Source organism: Tachyglossus aculeatus, chromosome 16 (assembly GCF_015852505.1).
Source record: "Tachyglossus aculeatus isolate mTacAcu1 chromosome 16, mTacAcu1.pri, whole genome shotgun sequence".
Lineage (NCBI taxonomy): Eukaryota > Metazoa > Chordata > Mammalia > Monotremata > Tachyglossidae > Tachyglossus > Tachyglossus aculeatus.
Window position 1 is genome coordinate 19,632,547 of NC_052081.1, and position 19,585 is coordinate 19,652,131.

The 19,585-nt window shown below is 42.1% G+C and overlaps 1 protein-coding gene across 5 annotated transcripts in view; it reads right to left on the reverse strand.

Moving 5' to 3' along the window:
- Window positions 1–5,622: 5,622 nt before the first annotated feature.
- KCNT2 (potassium sodium-activated channel subfamily T member 2) overlaps window positions 5,623–19,585 on the reverse strand; it is a 368,421-nt gene continuing 354,458 nt past the window's right edge. For all 5 annotated transcript variants that reach the window (XM_038757817.1, XM_038757815.1, XM_038757816.1 and 2 more), the window contains 3 exons: window positions 14,210–14,510; window positions 11,225–11,309; window positions 5,623–6,378 (listed from right to left, as the gene is read on the reverse strand). In XM_038757817.1, coding sequence (XP_038613745.1) covers window positions 6,267–6,378; window positions 11,225–11,309; window positions 14,210–14,510 — 498 coding nt within the window. In that variant the 3' untranslated portion in view covers window positions 5,623–6,266. The remainder of the gene's footprint in view (window positions 6,379–11,224; window positions 11,310–14,209; window positions 14,511–19,585) is intronic.

A 19,585-nucleotide genomic window follows, 5' to 3' on the forward strand; every position in this document is an offset into this window, starting at 1 on the left:
TCGAACCCACAACTTCTGCCTCCCAAGCCCGGGTTCTTTCTGCTGAGCCATGCCGTGGGATCCCGTCCACCAACAGAATTGGTAAGCAGGATCCCTGCACTCAAGGAGTATATAATCTATTGGATTGTAAGCAATTGTTGCTTGCTTAACAAGTAGTAATGGGAACAATCAATCAATCAATCAATCATATTTATTGAGCGCTTACTGTGCAGAGCACTGTACTAAGCGCTTGGGAAGGACAAGTTGGAAGAGGAAGAGGAGCAAGAAGAGGAAGGGGATGAAGAGGAAGAGAGGAGGGGGAGGAGGGAGGGAAGGGGGAAGAAGAGGAGAGGGGGAAAGATGAGGAAGAGTATTTATTGACTGCCCACTTGGTGCGGTGCACTGTATTGGATCCCTTAGAAGTACAGAAACTAATGAATATATTCATCATTATTTCTGGACCCACCTTCAGTAGGAATCATCTTTAATACTGGAATCTTCTCCAATCTCACTGCACAATCTTCTTTACACTATAGTCAATACCACTGACTTCACAGGCTCCGCCAATTGTCAGCTATGTGACTTGGGGCAAGTCACTTTAGTTCTCTGTGCCTCAGTTACCTCATCTGTAAAATGGGGATTAAGATTGTGAGCCCCACGTGGACAACCTGATCACCTTATATCCTTCCCAGCGCTTAGTACAGTGCTTTCCACATAGTAAGCACTTAACAAATGCCATCATTATTAAAGCTTCCTCATGAATTTAGAAAACTAAGAGTGGAGTGGCTAATTGTTCAGAAACGTTTAGCATAATTTGGTCTGCTCAGGAGAAGAAAAACAATGTTGACAAACCATTAAGACCTTCAGAGTCAATTGGTCTGTAAACTAACAGCACTTAGGTGCTGCATAATTAATTCTCATTTTGAAAGTCCCTAGCTGTAGCTATTCAAAATAAATACTCTCCTGTTGATTGAGTCTACAGTCTAAAGATAAGTGTCCAAAATTCTGAAATGGCCACTGCAAGGTGTTAGTATTGAATAACCAAAGGCAGACGATAAAGTAATAATAATAATAATGGCATTTATTAAGCACTTACTATGTGCAAAGTACTGTTCTAAGCGCTGGGGAGGTTACAAGGTGATCAGGTTGTCCCAAGGGGGGCTCACAGTCTTAATCCCCATTTTACAGATGAGGTAACTGAGGCACAGAGAAGTGAAGTGACTTGCCCAAAGTCACACAGCTGACAACTGGCAAAGCCAGGATTTGAACCCATGACCTCTGACTCCAAAGGCCATGCTCTTTCCACTGAGCCACGCTGCTTCTCAAGAGGCCCCTACTCACATGGCTAAGAAAGAAAGCACTGTAGCATAGGAAAAACCAGGTTTCCAACAGGTCCTGATCCTAGGACAGTCTGAATTAATGATTCAGTGTCCTTTTAGCAGTCACTTTCCATTAAGGAATTGGAAGTAAGCCCATTCCCCTGGAGTTACCCAAGGATAGCCCTGCAATCCCTTAGTTCCTTTGCTATCTATCAAGCAATCAATGACATTTATTGAGCTTTTACTGTGTGCAGAGCACACAGCAGAGTCCAATAGGGGCAGTAGAGAAGATGCCTTCCCTCAAGAGCGCTCAATAAATACGATTGAATGAATCCTACAGCTGGGGAGATGGGCATTAAAATAGATTACAGGTGGGGGAAGCAATAGATATAGGACATTCATTCATTCATTCAATCATATTTATTGAACGCTTACCATTTGCAGAGCACTTGGAAAGTACAAGTCGGCAACATATAGAGATGGTCCCTACCCAACAACAGGCTCACAGTCTAGAAGGGGGAGACAGACAACAAAATAAAACATGTAGACAGGTGTCAAAACCATCAAAATAAATACAATTACAGCTATATCCACATCATTAAGAAAATAAATACATTAGTAAATATGTACAAGTAGAGTAATAAATCTGTACAAATATATACAAGTGCTGTGGGGAGGGGAACGGGGTAGGGCGGGGGGGATGGGGAGGAGGAGAGGAAAAAGGGGGATCAGACTGGGAAGGCCTCCTGGAGGAGGTGAGCTCTCTATTGGGCTCTGAAGGGAGGAAGAGAGCTAGTTTGGCTGATGTGTGGAGGGAGGGCATTCCGGGCCAGGGGAAGGACGTGGGTTGGGGTCGACGGCGGGACAGGCGAGAATGAGGCACAGTGAGGAGGTTAGCAGCAGAGGATCGGAGGGTGCAGGCTGGGCTGTAGAGGGAGAGAAGGGAGGTTAGGTAGGAGGGGGCGAGGTGATGGACAGGCTTGAAGCCAAGAGTGAGGAGTTTACATGTACATAAAAGTTGTAAGGGTAGGGGAGGGGTGAGTATCTAAGTATTTAGAGGATGAGACTATAGAACAAGGGTCCAGTAGACAGCGAAAATAGGGTGGGGAGAGGAGAGATTAGTCAAGGAAGTCTTTCTGTAGGAGATGTGATTTTAGTAGGCTTTCAAAACAATCATATTAATTGAGTGCTTACTATGTGCAGAACATTGTACTAAGTACTTGGGGGAGTACCATACAGCAGAATTAGCAGGCACTTGTTAGTGCTTAGGATATGCTTATCTGCTAAACACAGTGCTGGATAAGCAGGTCAGATTCAGTTCCTATCCCACTTGAGGCTGACAATCTAAGCAGGAGGGAGAAAAAGTATGGAATCTCCATTTTACAGATGCGATGACTGAGGTATAGAGACATTGAATAACATGCCCAAGATCAGGCAGCTGGTAAATAGCTGAGCAGGATCAGAACCCAGGTCCTCTGAGTTCCAGGCGCACGTTCTTTGGGAAGAGTGGTGATCTTAAGAATAAGAGGGGGAGGGAGTTCCAGGCATAAGGGAGGGAGGGAGTAAGGAGTTGATGGCAAGAGAGACAAGGATGAGAAGCAGTGGGAGAGGAACAAGTATAGGGAATGGGGAGAGAGCTGAAACACAGTGTTTTGCACACTGTAAGCTCCATTGATCATTGAATGATACAGGATTCCAACAGCAGGTAGTACTCCTTATGCTCTCTTGGGCGAACACATAATAATAGTAATAATTGTGGTATTTATTAAGTACTTACTGTTTGCCGGAGGGGGCAGCAGGGCTCAGTGGAAAGAGCACAGGCTTGGGAGTCAGAGGTCATGGGTTCTAATCCCGGCTTCACCACATGTCTGCTGTGTGACTTTGGGAAAGTCACTTAACCTCTCTGAGCCTGTTACCTCATCTGTAAAATGGGGATTACGACTGTGAGCCCCACGTAGGACAACCTGATCACCTTGTATCCCCCCAGCACATAGAACAGTGCTTTGCACATAGTAAGCACTTAACAAATGCCATTATTATTATTATTTTTACTGTACTAAGTCCTGGGGTGGATTCAAGCAAATCAGTTTGAACACAGTCCTTGTCCCATGTGAGGCTCACAGATTCAATCCCCATTTTACAGATGAGCTAACTGAGGCACAGAGAAGTTAAGCAATATGTCCAAGGTCACACAGCAGACAAGTGGCAGAGCCAGGATTAGAACTCAGGTCCTCCTGACTCCCCGGATCATGCTCTATCCACTCTGCCATGCTGCCTCTCATGGGTCTCTCGTGTCAAGGAGCCGGAGTTAATACTTCATTAAGTGGAACCGTTACTCGATTCCTCAAGGGTCAGAACTTGGCCTGACAAGAAAGGCAAGAAATGATTTCTCTCAGTTATCTGATCAGGCTGCATAGGCCACTGATTCTCTGGCCCTGGCATGTCTGCCAGGTAGCCATGGCCTGAAATTGGTCCCATTCTGTCAAAAATCCCTTGCCCAACAGCAGAGGAATCCTGTAAGTGTGAACCACAGTCTCTATTGCCAAGATCAGGACTTCTGAAGGAAGACCTGTCAGTCAATCGCATTTACTGAGCACTTACTGTATGCAGAACACTGTACGAAGTATAGCATGTACTTATAGTATGTACATATACTATATGTACATATACTACATATACTACATATATACATATATACATATATATACATATATACTACATATACTACATGTACATATAGTATAGTATGTACATATATGTATATATGTTTGTACACATTTATTACTCTATTTATTTATTTTACTTGTACATATCTATTCATTTTATTTTGTTAGTATGTTTGGTTTTGTTCTCTGTCTCCCCCTTTTAGACTGTGAGCCCACTGTTGGGTACGGACTGTCTCTATGTGTTGCAAGCTTGTACTTCCCAAGCGCTTAGTACAGTGCTCTGCACACAGTAAGCGCTCAAGAAATATGATTGATGATGATGATGATGAAGCCCTTGGGAGAGTACAATATAACAATAAACAGACACATTCCCTACCCACAACTACCTTACAGTCTACAGCGGGAGAGAGACATTAATATAAATAAATCAATTACAGATATGTACATAAATGCTGTGGGACTGGGAGAGGGGATGAATGACAACATTCCCTCCTCAGAGCAGTCCTGGCCTGGGCTAGAGTTCATTCATTTATTCAATCAATAGTATTTACTGAGCGCTTACTGTGTGGAGAGCAATGTACTAAGCGCTTGGGAAGTACAAGTTGGCAAGATATAGAGACGGTCCCTACCCAACAGTGGGCTCTGTCTAGAGTTTGGTGGAGGACGTTAGCCAGATATTGAGAGATTCTTCCTAGGGACTCAACATTAATATAAATATCTAACATGAAGCCTGCTCTTCGCAACATAGCCTTAGGTCTATTTTGGATGACACTGTCTATGCATATGACTATAAACTCTTGACTATAAGCTTGTTATGGGCAGGGAACACGTCTGCTAATTCCATAGCACTGCACTCTCCCAAGTACTTGGTACAGTGGTCTGCGTATAGTAAGTGATCAATAAATAATATTGATTGATGACAACATCACCAATTTTTTCCCTATAAACTGGGCTTAATGAAAGGGTGACTATTGGGATTTCTACTTGGTTTTTGCTTCCACATTCTGCTGTTAGAGATTATGTGTGTCCATTCCTGAGAACTTTGAAGTAGCCTTACTAAAAAGAGATGCTTCAACTTTCTCTTACGTATTCTTGGTAGGAGATCTGCCAAATTGTCACCTCTTAACTCTCTGCTGTGCTGTCTGAAGTAACAATATCAGAAGACTTTGGGATGTGCACACATTGTTCCAAGTTATACTTTCATCCCAATGTTCACTGAAATTAAATTGACCAATTTCTCATCATGTTTTTATTGTTATTCTTTCAAAACCAAAGACATATGTAGCTCTTCCAATGATCTGAAATGTTCTCAAATCAAAGAAAATGCACAGTGAATGATTCTAATGAATATGACACAGCATGTGAAGAATTTTGAAGCAGAAAACCCAATTGAAAATCAATTCTCCTGAGAGTTTCTCGAAAACTGGACTGGCAGCTCCATCTTTCCATTCAGTATTTTGAAATTCAATATCAGATTTTGTGCATCAAGATTTGTTTTCTTAACAAATGGAAAAAATTACCCATTGCAAGGGAAAAGTCAAGTACTTATATTTCTTTACTTTTTCTTTGCATTTTGTCTTCTCTAAATAATAAGGCATGCTGCAAAGAATCATAGTGCAATTCTAAAATTAATATATTTTAATAGGAAAAGACAGACACAAAGGCTTAAATGAACTGAATATCTGCACTCTAACAGCAAAGTATTATTCTGTTACAGTAGTTATACACATAAAACATTGTCTATCAGTGTTCACTGACATTTTTGGACATGGGTACAGAGTTTCATTTGAAAGACTATCTCTTGCCATGCACTCTTTTAGAAGCAGCAGATTCAATCAATCAATTGTACCTACTGTGTGCAGAGCACTGTACTGAGCACTTGGAAGAGTGCAATAAAATTACTATTTAAGTTGGCTGCCCTCAAGGAGCTTACAACCAATCGAAAGTGCAGAAGATTCTCGGAAAGAGTTTTGATTTCTTATACTCTCCTTCAAATTGGATTGTCATTTTCCTGTCTTGAAGTCTGCACTGTTCAGTTGTTCTTCAATTATCAGTCCTTTTCCCTTACTGTTTACAGTTTCACAGAATCAGTCCGGTAAAGTATTTCAAATGAACACTGGAAAAAAAATGGCATACAAAGTTTATAAATCAGCTACAATCGAAGTGCAAGAGTTCTGTTTGTAAGGAACTGAAGCTTTTCCAGTGCATTCCTTTCATGCCAATATCACTTTTTCCTAGGAATTAGGCTTGACGGAATCAATGTATTTGTAGAAAAATAGTCAGTTATTGGTATTCATATTTATCAAAGTTGGGTTTCTTCTCTACCATCTTGTCCGGGGGTATGGCCAATGCTACTTTTCCGGCTGGGGACACTGTTGGGTAGATATGCCATTGGATCGGGGCGGATTAAGTACCTAAGAGGAAAGGAACATAACTTGTTATTTCAATTAAACACAGCATGCCAAGAAATCTACTGCAATACCTGTTCCTGGTCTTTCACATCGCATTTTTCTGTATACTCTAAGATGAACCAAAAACTGAAATGGTTTTAGCACTTACAACGGGCCTCAGGTGCATTTGACCATATTTTCATTTTATTCTCTCTAGACTGTAAGCTCCTCTCAGGGTCACACCAGGAGAGTTCCCAGTACTCTACTATGGGAGGGAGAGTCAGGCAGAGGCCTACCCATTCCATTCCTACCTTGGGCAGTGGCTAGCGAATGGCAGGCAATCTGCTACAAGTCAAAACTCACCCGTCCTGGGCTGCAGCAGCAGGGGAGAGAGCAGGATGGAGACTCATGTTTACTGCACGGAAGGAGACAATGGTAAACCACTTCCGTATTTTTACCAAGAAAACTCTATGGATACACTACCTGAACGATTTCTGATAGAGGTGGGGCGTTCTGGGAGAGATTTGCCCACGGCGTTGCTATCGGTCAAAGATGACTCGATGGTATAAGACAAGACAGACTTGTAAGCTCGTGGTGGGCAGGGAATGTATCTACCAACTCTGTTATAGTGTAGTCTCCCAAGCGCTTAGTAGGGTCCTCTGCAGACAGTAAGTGTTCAATAAATCTAATTAATTGATTGATTCTTAAATGTTTTAGGCTTTAGGAATTGAATTCATTCATTTAATCATATTTACTGAGCGCTTACTGTGTGAACAGCACTGTACTAAGTGCTTGGGACGAATGATTCACAGCAAATGCTAACAGGCCTGAATATGAGAGAAACAACTGTTTAGCCATGTTTGCGTCTCGTGAGTTCTCTTCTTCCACTGCAGGGAAGGAGGTTCCCTGCACTGCACTGCTGCAGGTTCCAGCAGATCTGCCTACCCAGACCCATTCATTCGTTCATTCAATTGTATTTATTGAGTGCTTACTGTGTGCAGAGCACTGTACTAAGCGCTTGAAAAGTACAATACAGGACTCTTGCCACCTTGGTATATGAGCAGAAGTCAATTGTGTCTAACTCAGACTCGTGCTGTGGGGAATGAAAGATTGTCAGGTTAATTTTTCTGATCTAGGAAGGCAATCCACGGACAACTGACCCTCTCTGATACCTCCCTTGGATAGAAAATGGATCCAGGTATCCCCTGACTCTCAGCTATCTAAATTCATTCATTCATTCATCATTCATTCGTTCATTCATTCAACCATACTTATTGAACATTTACTGTGTGCCGAGCACTGACCTAAGCACTAACCACTTCTGTATTGTTACCAAGAAAACTCTATGGATACACTACCAGAGTGATTGCTGATGGAGGAGGGGTGTTCTGGGAGCGATGTGTCCATGGCTTCGCTATGAGTCGGAGACGACTCGACGGCATAAGACGAGATGACTGTGGGTTTGGGGTTAGTATTGAAGTGCTTAAAGGGGTACATAGCTAAGCTCATAGTCAATGCAGAAGGGAGGGTGGATAGGGAAAATAAATGGCTTAGTCTGAGAAAGTCTTTTGGGGGAGATGTAATTTTAGGAGGGCTTTGAAGGTGGAGAGAGTGGTGGACTGTAAGTTATGAACCTGGAGTTCCAGACTCCAGGGAGAATGTGAGTTAGGGGTCTGTAGCGGGATAGACAAGATTGAAGTACAGAGAGCATGTTAGTGTTAAAGGAGTAAGTGTGCAGGTTGGATTGGAGTGGGAGATCAGATCAATTTTTAATCTGTCTACCCCATCAGATATTAAGCTCCTTTAGGACAGGAAATACTTGTTTTGCTTCTTCTGAATTCTTCCAAACACTTATTGCAATGTTCTGCATCAGTAGGTACTCAGTAAATACCAATGACTGATATTTGAGGTTTCTTTTAAGGTTTGGCTTCAATGTTTTTACAGTGCTTAAAGCACTTTCTACAGTTATCCTAGTTCAGCTCCCAATACAAGCAGTTGTTAGGATATCTTGCTGTCATCCAGTCTCCTCATATGTACAGCAGTAAAGGTATTATGTGAGAAACATTAATGTTTGTGAGTCTGTCTTGCCACTTGATAAGTTTTACACATAAGTTGTTGTAACAGAACTGCCCTAGAAGTCTTTGTCACCAATCCCTTGCCATCTGGCTTGGAACTCCCTCCCTCTTCATATCCAGTGATCAAGCGCTTAATATAGTGCTTTGCACATATAAATGCTCAATAAATACAATTGAATGAATGAATGAATACCCAACAGACATTCACTCTTCCCACCTTCAAAACCTTATTAAAAACACATTTCCTCCAAGAAGCCTTCCCTACTAAGCCTTCATTTCCTCTTTTCAAACTCTCTTCTTCATCACCCTTGAACTAGGATTTTCACCCTTTGTTCCCCCCTCGCTGACCCCCACAGTACTTCTGTTCATATCCTTAATTTATTTTATTTATTCATATTAATGCCTGTCTCCCCCTCTAGAATGCAAACTCTTTATGAGTAGGGAACTAGCCTACCAACTCCGTTTTATGGCACTCTCCCAAGCGCTTTGTACAGTGCTCTGCACACAGTAAATGCTCAATAAATACAATTGATTGATTCACTAATGGACAAAAGTCTAATTTGGTCCATGTGGAAGTCCAGGCCTTCCAGTAATATAGACATTTTACCCTACAAATTGCCTAACACAGTTTCAGTTTGTTCTGAAAACTGATCCAAGTTGGTACCAAACTGTCTCTGTATCTCCCAAAGGGCACATTAGCCATTTTGATTCACTTTTCTGCCTCCCTGTTTGACTTGGCATCATTGAACAGTGTTCTGCCCAAGTAATACATTTAGTAACACCATTCAATTCTGTCAGTGATGCTGAGTCTTGACAGCCAAATGTTGGCTGGTCTCGAACCCCAGTTTTCTTCAGACTTACTGTCCATCCATGGAACTTTGCCGATTCAGAGAAGAGATTCATAATAATCTCCATCTTGTCTCGTGTAGGTGCTTCCAGATCAGTTATCAGCACCTGGGAGCTCATGTATGAGTGATTCAAGGTATAATAATAATTTTGTTAAGTTCTTACTATGTGCCAGACACTGTTCTAAGCGCTGGGGTGGATAGAAGACAATTGGGTTGGACACAGTCCCTGTCCCACATGGGGATCACAGTCTTAATCCCCATTTTACAGATGAGGGAACTGAGGCACAGAGAAGTGAGGTGACTCGCCCAAGGTCACACAGGAGACAGGTGGCAGAGCCAGTGTTAGAACTCATGACCTTCTAACTCCCAGGCCTTTGCTCTATCCACTATGCCAGGCTGTTTCCCAACATCAAGGTATTTGATGTTACTCTCATCCTACGGTAATGAGAGTTTTCCAAAGGATCAGAATCGTATTCCTAGCCCAGATTTCAGATCCCTCACTGTGTTCTTGAGCCTGAGCAAACAAAATTCATCGAATAAGACGACAAAGATGGGATACTCCAATTTTGAAACAGACAACCACATCAATGTGAAAGAATCTTGAGAGCCTGAAAAACTTTTCTGGGCAGACAAACTTTTTGTTTCCAAAGGTTGTGTGGTCTTCTCTATTTTTATCCCCTGAGTTTAACACGACACAGAGATCACGCCTTTGTGGTGCCCCCCCCCAAATCTGCAACTGAATTCCTATAGCAGAAGGACCAGCTTCACGAGGTTCTTCTGTCCAAGATGACTCTCATTAAGGTCTTGCTTATTATGGAGAGCTGAGTGGTACTAAAAACATTTCCCCCATCGACATTCTCATATTTTTTCCCAAAGATGGGTAGACTGTTTATCGCAGCACGTCTTCAGCAGTTGAAGGTTTACAAAGGAGACTGATGCCATTCTTTAAAAACAATTCCATTCTCCTCCCAGTTAAAGAATGAATTTTTAATTTTCTTTAAAATTCCTTCTTTATCTGTGAGGAGAATGAAATCATTAGTCCTCAAGTTTGCAAGCTTCTTGTTGGCAGGGATCAGATCTACCATCTCTGTTGTATTGCTCTCTGGCAAGCACTCAGTATAGCACACAGTAATTGTTCATTAAATACCACTGAGTGATTGATTTTCAAGGTTCTGGGGCAATGGACTTGGGTCCAAATGCACCTTCTAATGATTTATGTTTGGTTTTGTAGCCTTGTGTCTCTTCAGCCATGGAGCCCCACTAGTGATCATACAAGTATCTTTCCTTGTTCTGCATTAAATGATGTAGGCTTCCAAAATCCTTCTTTTGGTCAGGGTTGTGAGAATTTGCAGGGTGCTGTTGATTTATTGCTTATTTTTCTGCCTTTGATCTTGGAACCATTCTCATCGAACCAGTCCTGGTACTCCATCCTGGAACCGCCTACAGGCTTAGGGGAATTTGGGAAGAGAATAGGCCATAGGGAAACCCAATTGTTGTTGTCACTTTAAAAGAGACAGATGGGACTTCTTGCCCTAATATGATTCCTCTGATGTTGTTGCAAAGTTCTGGACGTGTTTCTTCTTTCTCTAGCAGTTTGACTTTCATTCAACTGTGTAGTTTAGAAACTTATTCACAATTCGTTGACTTCATCGTTAGGGAAACGAGTCAGTCACTCCATTGTATTTACTGAGTGCTTACTATTTGCAGAGCACTGTACTAAGCGCTTGGGAGAGTAGATTATAACAATAATAGACACACTCCCTGTCCACATTGAGCTTAAAGTCTAGAGGGACCAATAAAATAAAATCATCTTATGTTTTCATATTTTTAACTTACAGATGTTAAACAGTAGCTATATTTTAACCAGAAGAAAAAAAAGCATTAACTTGCACGTGAAAGTAAAAATCCAAAATTATGTATATTTCTCATATGACATATCTGACTTACACAACATCATTCAGCTCCAATCTTGTGTCTGGAGAAGGATTTATCAGGATGTAGGAGAGGGTGTTGTGATGATCATTCATTTCATCTAGAGGACAAAAAAATATAGTTTTTTTTAGTTTTCATAATCAATGGGAAAAATATTTTTTTAATTAAATCAATCAGCTCTAACAGCCAGCAATGTGGTAATATCAAGTTTTGATTTTTTTCCCCAATAAGACTGTTAATACATTACTTAACAGAGAAACTTACTTTCAAATAATTTCCTTTGGAAGTGTTTGTTATGCATGCATTTTTCCTTCCCAAAACTTACCTGAATAATCAATCTAAATCTGTTTAGAGAAATCTAGGTTGTCAGTCAATCAATCTATTGTATTTATTGAGGGATTACTCTGTGCAGAGCACTGTACTAAGCGCTTGGGAGAGTACAATATAACAATAAAAGGGACACATTCCCTGCCCACAATGAGCTGCCAGTCTAGAGATTGAGATGGTCAAGTTAAAGCTATCTCACACTTAGCCCACACAGGAGGACAGGGAGTCACCCATTTACTCCTTGATGTCCTTCCTAAAAGGAAAATTCATTACCAAACCATGCCAGTCAAATGTCTCAGGTCATCCCTGGGATGAAATCCATCCCTGGGGGTGCTATGAAATAGGACGGGAGGGTTGGCTATTTGGAGGAGAAACACAGCCATATTAGAGAGTTATTGGGGATTAAACTATAATACGGATTAGCAGCAGAACTCATCTGTCACCAAGAAATACCAATGGAAGGACCCACGGGCAGAGAGCCTAAAAGGCAAGTGATCATAAAGAGATGGACAATAGGAAAATCCTCCAGTACCCCTCGTTTTTGAGGAGGAAATAAGTACAGGGCAGATGTTTGCATTAAGCGTCCCCAAAACACTACTGACTGATTGTAATGAAACACAACTCATTACTGGAATTTGCTCAATGATGTTTACTGAATGTGGACTGGTTCTGATTGAGCACTTGGGAGCAAGACACGGATTCCGTGACCTCAAGCTTTCAATCATATTTCACCCTGGAATCCTAAGGTTGGTACCAACATGTCTGATTCAAGGGAATATTTTGGATTGTTTCCTCTCCACCCGCCTCCACCCCACTGTCGGACTGCTGGTGGTGAGGTATAGTTTCGGGAAGGAGAGACTACAGCTCTTGACTGCTCCGAGAGGAAATATTGGGCAGGTCAGAAGGTTGACTGAGACCATTCCTTCTGCCAGAGAACAGGAAACATGACATTTGGTATTCTATAATAATAATGATGGCATTTGTTAAGCATTTACTATGTGCCAAGCACTGTTCTACGTGCTGGGGGGATACAAGGTAATCAGGTTGTCCCACATGGGACTCCCAGTCTTAATCCCCATTTTACAGATGAGGTAACTGAGGCACAGAGAAGTTAAGTGACTTGCCCGAAGTCACCCAGCTGACAAGTGGTGGAGTCGGGATTAGAACCCATGACCTCTGACTCCCAAGCCCGTGCTCTTTCCACTGAGCCACACTGCTTCTCTACCCTTATATACAAAATGTCAGGGTATCCAAATTGTCATCAGCTACCTGTGACTAATTTCTTTGTCATAATAATGATATTAATAATAATGATAATAATATTTGTTAAGCATTTACTATGTCCTGTGTACTGCGCCTAGTGATGGGATAGGTATAGGACAAGCAGATTGGACACAGTCCATGACCTAGATGGGGCTCACAGTCTAATGGGGAGGGAAAGTAAGTATTTCATCCCCATTTTCCAGATGAGGAAACCAAGAAACAGAAAAGTTAAGGAGCTTGCCTAAGATCACACACCAAGCAGGTGGCAGAATGGTAATACAGCCCTAGGCATGGGAAAGAGCATATCAGGAGGCCTAGGAGAATAGGACAAGTCAACTCTTGACAAGTTTCCTGATCTGTAAAATGAGGATTAAATACTTGTTTTCCCTTCCCATTAGATTTTGATTGTGAGCCCCATGTGGGAGATATCTTGCATTTACTTGAACTCCTGGTCAGTACTTGGTACATAGTAGGGGCTTAAGAAATTGAGAGGCAGTGTGGCTTAGTGGTCGCGGGTTCTAATCCCAGCTATGCCACTTGTCAGCTACGTGACTTTGAGCGAGTCACTTGACTTCTCTGTGTTTCAGTTACCTCATCTGTAAAATGGGGATTAAGACTGTGAACCCCATGTGGGACAACTTGATAAGCTTGTATAATAATGATAATGTTGGTATTTGTTAAGCGCTTACTATGTGTGAAGCACTGTTCTTAGCGCTGGGACACTATTCTAAGTACTGGCGCTTAGAACAGTGCTTGGCACATAGTAAGTGTTTAACAAATACCATCATTATTATAGAGCCTGGGAGTCCAATGGGCCTGGGTTCTAATCTCAGCTCTGCCACTTCTCTGTTATGTGACCTTGGGCAAATCACTTCATCTCTCTGTGCCTTTAGTAGCTCATCTGTAAAATGGGGCTTAAGACTGTGAGCCCCATATGGGACGAAGATTGTGTCCAATATAATTGGTTTGTTCCTACCCCGGTGCTTAATTCAGTGTCAGGCACACAGCAGGCACTTAACAAACACTATTAAAAAATTTCCATAAATAAACCTGCCTTCTTATTAGTTGTACTGACATCCTTTGGCCACCCTGTGAAGCACAATGAATGAACTTCGACTTTCAAAATTCTTTCCTTCTCAATCTCGATGCTACACAAGAAGCGGAGTGTGTGTGTTTTCCATTTGCAATATCTGTTACCTGAAACTCTGCCAGTTGCATGCCTTTATTCATTCATTCAATGGTATTTACTGAATGCTTACTGAGTGCAGAGCACTGTACTGAGCACTTGGGAGAGTACACTATAACAAGACCAAAGTCCCTCAATAGCATGTTAATATGACTCAATCAGGCCTCAGTTCATAATGCATTAAAATATAAATCCAGATTATTGAGTGTTTTTGAAGATCGTACCGTATCCCGCTGTGGAAAGACCCAAGTGTTTCATTCTATTTTTCACCAGTTCCGCGAGCTCCTGTCTTTCCGACCTCCTGTAAAGGTTCAGGCGCTGCTGGCTTATCTTTTCAGCGGTTTTGCCGGAGTGCTTGGGAACTTTCCGGCTCAGCCTCCGGGCCCACTGCATGCTCTTCCGCCGCAACAGTGGATGGTCCGATTGGTCGCTGGATGTTGAGTTGCGATGGTTGTTGCGATGGTGCGTGGGCTCTTTGGTATCTTTGGTGTCTTCCCAGTCTTCTACACTGATAGAAATCTGTGACTTTAAGACAAAATGAATTTTAATATTAGGCATCTGAGTAAATGACAGGATTTTATCAACAATAGAAAATAAATTTCAATAGACACAAGGCAGAAGAGATATGGAGGAAAATGGAAAATGAAATGAATGTTAAACCTTAGAAAATAACAGATTTCTAGAAAAGAATCAGAATTAAATGAATAGAACAATATTCATTCAGTCAGTCAGTCATTTATCGAGGGCTTACTGTGTGCAGAGCACTGTACTAAGCACTTGGAAAGTACAATTCAGCAACAAATAGAGACAATCCCTACCCAACAACAGGCTTAAAGTCTAGAAGGGGGGAGACAGACATCAAAACAAGGAAACAGACAAAATATGAGTCTGCAAATCTGAATGATAGCTCTGCAGTTACATTACGTGTGCTTCTGAATGATTAAGCCATTCTTTATTAAATAATTACCTAATACCGTATTTACTCACATAATTGCCTCCACCATATAATTTTCCCCACCCCTCGTTTTTGAAGAGGAAATGAAGGATTATGTTTGTGAGCAGTAATAGTTAAGCGCTTAGTACAGTGCTCTGCACACAGTAAGTGCTCAATAAATACGATTGAATGAATGAATGCATGCCTGGATAGGGATGGGAGAAGGGTCTGAACACAGTAATCCTCCAGATTCAGGTTCGTTCTGGGAACTTTCTTTGCTGGGATGTCTGAAATCCAGGTTAGGAGGAGAAGGGCTAATTCACTGAGGGTCTACTGTATGCGGCATTGGAAGGGTAGAGAAGAAGTAAGCCACGCAGCTCACCTCCTCCAGGAGGCCTTCCCAGACTGAGCCCCTTCCTTCCTCTCCCTCTCATCCCCCTCTCCATGCCCCCCATCTTACCTCCTTCCCTTCCCCACAGCACCTGTATATATGTATATATGTTTGTACATATTTGTTACTCTATTTATTTATTTATTTATTTTGCTTGTACATATCTATTCTATTTATTTTATTTTGTTAGTATGTTTGGTTTTGTTCTCTGTCTCCCCCTTTTAGACTTGTGAGCCCACTGTTGGGTAGGAACTGTCTCTATATGTTGCCAACTTGTACTTCCTGAGCGCTTAGTACAGTGCTCTGCACACAGTAAGCGCTCAATAAATACGATTGATGATGATGATGATGATGTGACTTCTTTTCTTTCTTTTCCTTCTGCTCCCTCTATTGCTAGATTTAGCAGTGAGAAGCAGAGAAGTGAGAAGCAGCATGGCTTGGTGGACAGAGCATGGGCCTGAGACTCAAAAGGACCTGGGTTCTAATCTAGCTCTGCCACGTGTCTGCTTTGTGACCTTGGACAAATCACTTAACTTCTCTGGGCCTCAGTTACCTAATCTGTAAAATGGGGATTAGGATGATGATGGTGGCATTTGTTAAGCGCTTTCTATGTGCCAAGCACTGTTCTAAGTGCTGGACTGTGAGCCCCAAGTGGCAAAGAGACTGTGTCCCGTCTTATTAACTTGGATCTAACCCAGTGCTTTTAGAACAGTGCTTGGCACAGAGTAAGCACTTAACAAGTACCATAATAAGAATGATTTCCTCATGTAATTGCCCCATTCACTCCCCATTTTAGAGTTGCAAAAATTTGTTTTAAAAGAGGGGCAATTTTGCAAGTAAATATAGTAATGGGAAGTAATCACTAATACAGTGGATAAGCATTACTACTCAATCAATGATATACATTGAGTTCTTACTATCTGCGAAGCACTACAGAAAAGCAGCATGGCTCAGTGGAAAGAGCATGGGCTTTGGAGTCAGAGGTCATGGGTTCGAATCCCAGCTCTGCCACATGTCTGTTGTGTGACCTTGAAAGTCAGTTACCTCATCTGTAAAATGGGGAGGATGACTGTGAGCCCCACGTGGGACAACCTGATCACCTTGTAACCTCCCCAGTGCTTAGAACAGTGCTTTGCACATAGTAAGCGCTTAACAAATGCCGTCATTATTATTATTGTTATACTAAGCACTTGGGAGAGTACAACAGAATTAGCAGACACATTCCCTGCCCATAACGAGCTTTCAGTCTAGAGGGGTAGTACTAGTACTCTATACTATTCTGCTACTGAAATTAGAAGATCATGTTTAAACTCTGAACCAAATATATTCTTTTTGCTCATTAAAACATAAGTTGCATACTGTCAATTAGAGAGTCAGTTGTTCAAATAGTGATGATGTAAGCGATGCAATGAAGACAACTAGATCATTTATTTCTCCCTTAAAACGTTTTTCATTAAAATAAATCATATCTGCTTTTTTCTAAATTCAGGTTAACAAACAATGTGCTTTTCTGAATACTTGAGAATTGTATTATAAAAACAGAGGTACGGCTTCCTTTATTTTTAACTGAAGAAAAGCTTCAAAATGTCAAATCGGATCAATTCAGTTTTATTCCCAGAATTGCTTTTTTGCAAACATTACAAAGTTAATCATGTTATTTGTTTAGAAAAATCTACAAGAATTTAGATAGTCATCTTGGTGAATTTTTTTTAAAACCTACATATAGTTTTTGAATGAACTTTCTGAATATATTGTTACCTTTGAGAAGCTTGTTTTCTTGACTCAAAATTGCAACACTGTGGGAAGGGAACGTGACTACAAACTCTTCCAAGCACTTAGTGCAGTGCTCTGCACACAATAAGCACTCAATGAATATGAATGCTTGATTGATAAATACTGTACCCTCTGAAAATGTCAAAGTGTAAAAACGTACATTTGTAAAAGTAATTCTGGAAAACAACAAGAATACAATTTCTACAAATCTGGTATCAGGCTACAAATCCACTCTAACTAGTCCAAACGTATTTTGAGAGGTTGCAGAACACAGTGAATTGTTCTCCGAGCCTACTTTGAGAGAAGGACATTTTCACTGGAGAATTATGTTTCTCATGAGATGGGGAGGTGAATGAAGTATTCATTCATTCATTCATTCAATCACATTTATTGAGCGCTTACTGTGTGCAGAGCACTGTACTAAGCGCTTGGGATGTACAAGTTGGCAACATATAGAGACGGTCCCTACCCAACAGTGGGCTCACAGTCTAGAAGAAGCTTTGTGTAGATTTGTAGGAGTCATGGAAACCAGTAATTAGGAGTTGCCATGGGTTTTGGTGACAATGGTGAAGAATTACAGTTAACAAAGAAGTAGCATGGAAAGAGGACAGGCCTAGGAGTCAGAGGACCTGGGTTCTATTCATTCGTTCATTCAATCGTATTTATTGAGTGCTTACTGTGTGCAGAGCACTGTGCTAAGTGCTTGGGAAGTACAAGTTACAAGTACAAGTTCTAGTTCCGTCTCTGCCACTTGTCTGATTGTATGACCTTGGATAGGTCATTTGGCTTCTCTGTGCCTCAATTTCCTCATCCATGAAATAATAATAATAATTATTATTATTATGGTATCTGTTAAGTGCTTACTATGGGCCAGGCATTGTACTATATGCTGGAGTGGATACAGGCAAATTGGGTTGGACACAGTCCCTGTCCCATGTAGGTCTCACAGTAGCAATACCCATTTTACAGAGAAGGTAACTGAGGCACAGAAAAGTGAAGCGACTTGCCCAAGGTCACACAGAAGACGTGGCAGAGCCGGGATTAGAACCCATGACCATCTGGCTCCCAGGCCCATACTCTATCCACTAGATAATGCTGCTTCTCATGGGAAATCAGGATTAAGACCATGAGCGCCACATGGAAAAAAAATGATCGCATTTGTTAAGCGCTTACTATGTGCAAAGCACTGTTCTAAGTGCTGGGGAGGTTACAAGGTGATCAGATTGTCCCATGTGGGGCTCACAGTCTTCATCCCCATTTTGCAGGTGAGGCACAGAGAAGTGAAGTGACTTGCCCAAAGTCACACAGCTGACAATTGGTGGAGCCGGGATTTGAACCCATGACCTCTGACTCCCAAGCCCATGCTCTTTCCATTGAGCCATGGAACATGGACTGTGTCCAACCTGATTAGCTTGCATCTACCCCAGAGCTTAGTACAGAGCTTAGTACAGCCTCCTCTCCAAACTCCCATCCTCCTGTCTCTGCTCACTGCAATCCATACTTCACGCCGCTGCCCGGATCATCTTTGAGCAGAAACGCTCTGGGCATGTTACTCCCCTCCTCAAAAATCTGTGCATGAGGCAGAAACTCCTCACCCTGGGCTTCAAGGCTGTCCATCACCTCGCCCCCTCCTACCTCACCTCCCTTCTCTCCTTCTCCAGCCCAGCCCGCACCCTCCGCTCCTCCGCCGCTAATCTCCTCACCGTTAGGCCTCGTTCTCGCCTGTCCCGCCGTCGACCCCCGGCCCACGTCATCCCCCGAGCCTGGAATGCCCTCCCTCTGCCCATCCGCCAAGCTAGCTCTCTTCCTCCCTTCAAGGCCCTGCTGAGAGCTCACCTCCTCCAGGAGGCCTTCCCAGACTGAGCCCCTTCCTTCCTCTCCCCCTTCTCCCCCTCCCCATCCCCCCGCCTTACCTCCTTCCCCTCCCCACAGCACCTGTATATATGTATATATGTTTGTATGTATTTATTATTCTATTTTATTTGTACATATTTATTCTATTTATTTTATTTTGTTAATATGTTTGGTTTTGTTCTCTGTCTCCCCCTTCTAGACTGTGAGCCCACTGTTCGGAAGGGACCGTCTCTATATGTTGCCAACTTGTACTTCCCAAGTGCTTAGTACAGTGCTCTGCACACAGTATGCGCTCAATAAATACGATTGAATACTGACTGAATACAGAGCCTGGAACCGTTGTAGGGGCTTACCAAATACCGTTAAAAAAATCTGAATGGGGAGAGTAGAGCTGTTCAACCTGAGTACTCTTCCCACTCCATTCCTCCTTTCACACTGCATGATAAACTCTGGATCTTGAGAGATGTTGGGCTGTAGCAATGAACTAGGGACACATTCTTTATATAAGGAGAGGAATGAGTGACAAGAAGATGGATAATGGGATCATGGGTGGATGCGGGGGCAGGCTCTTTGGTTTAAAAGGGGGAAAAATCCCTGTCTTTAGAAGACCTCAGAGGCAGCATGGCCTAGTGAATAAAGCATGGGCCA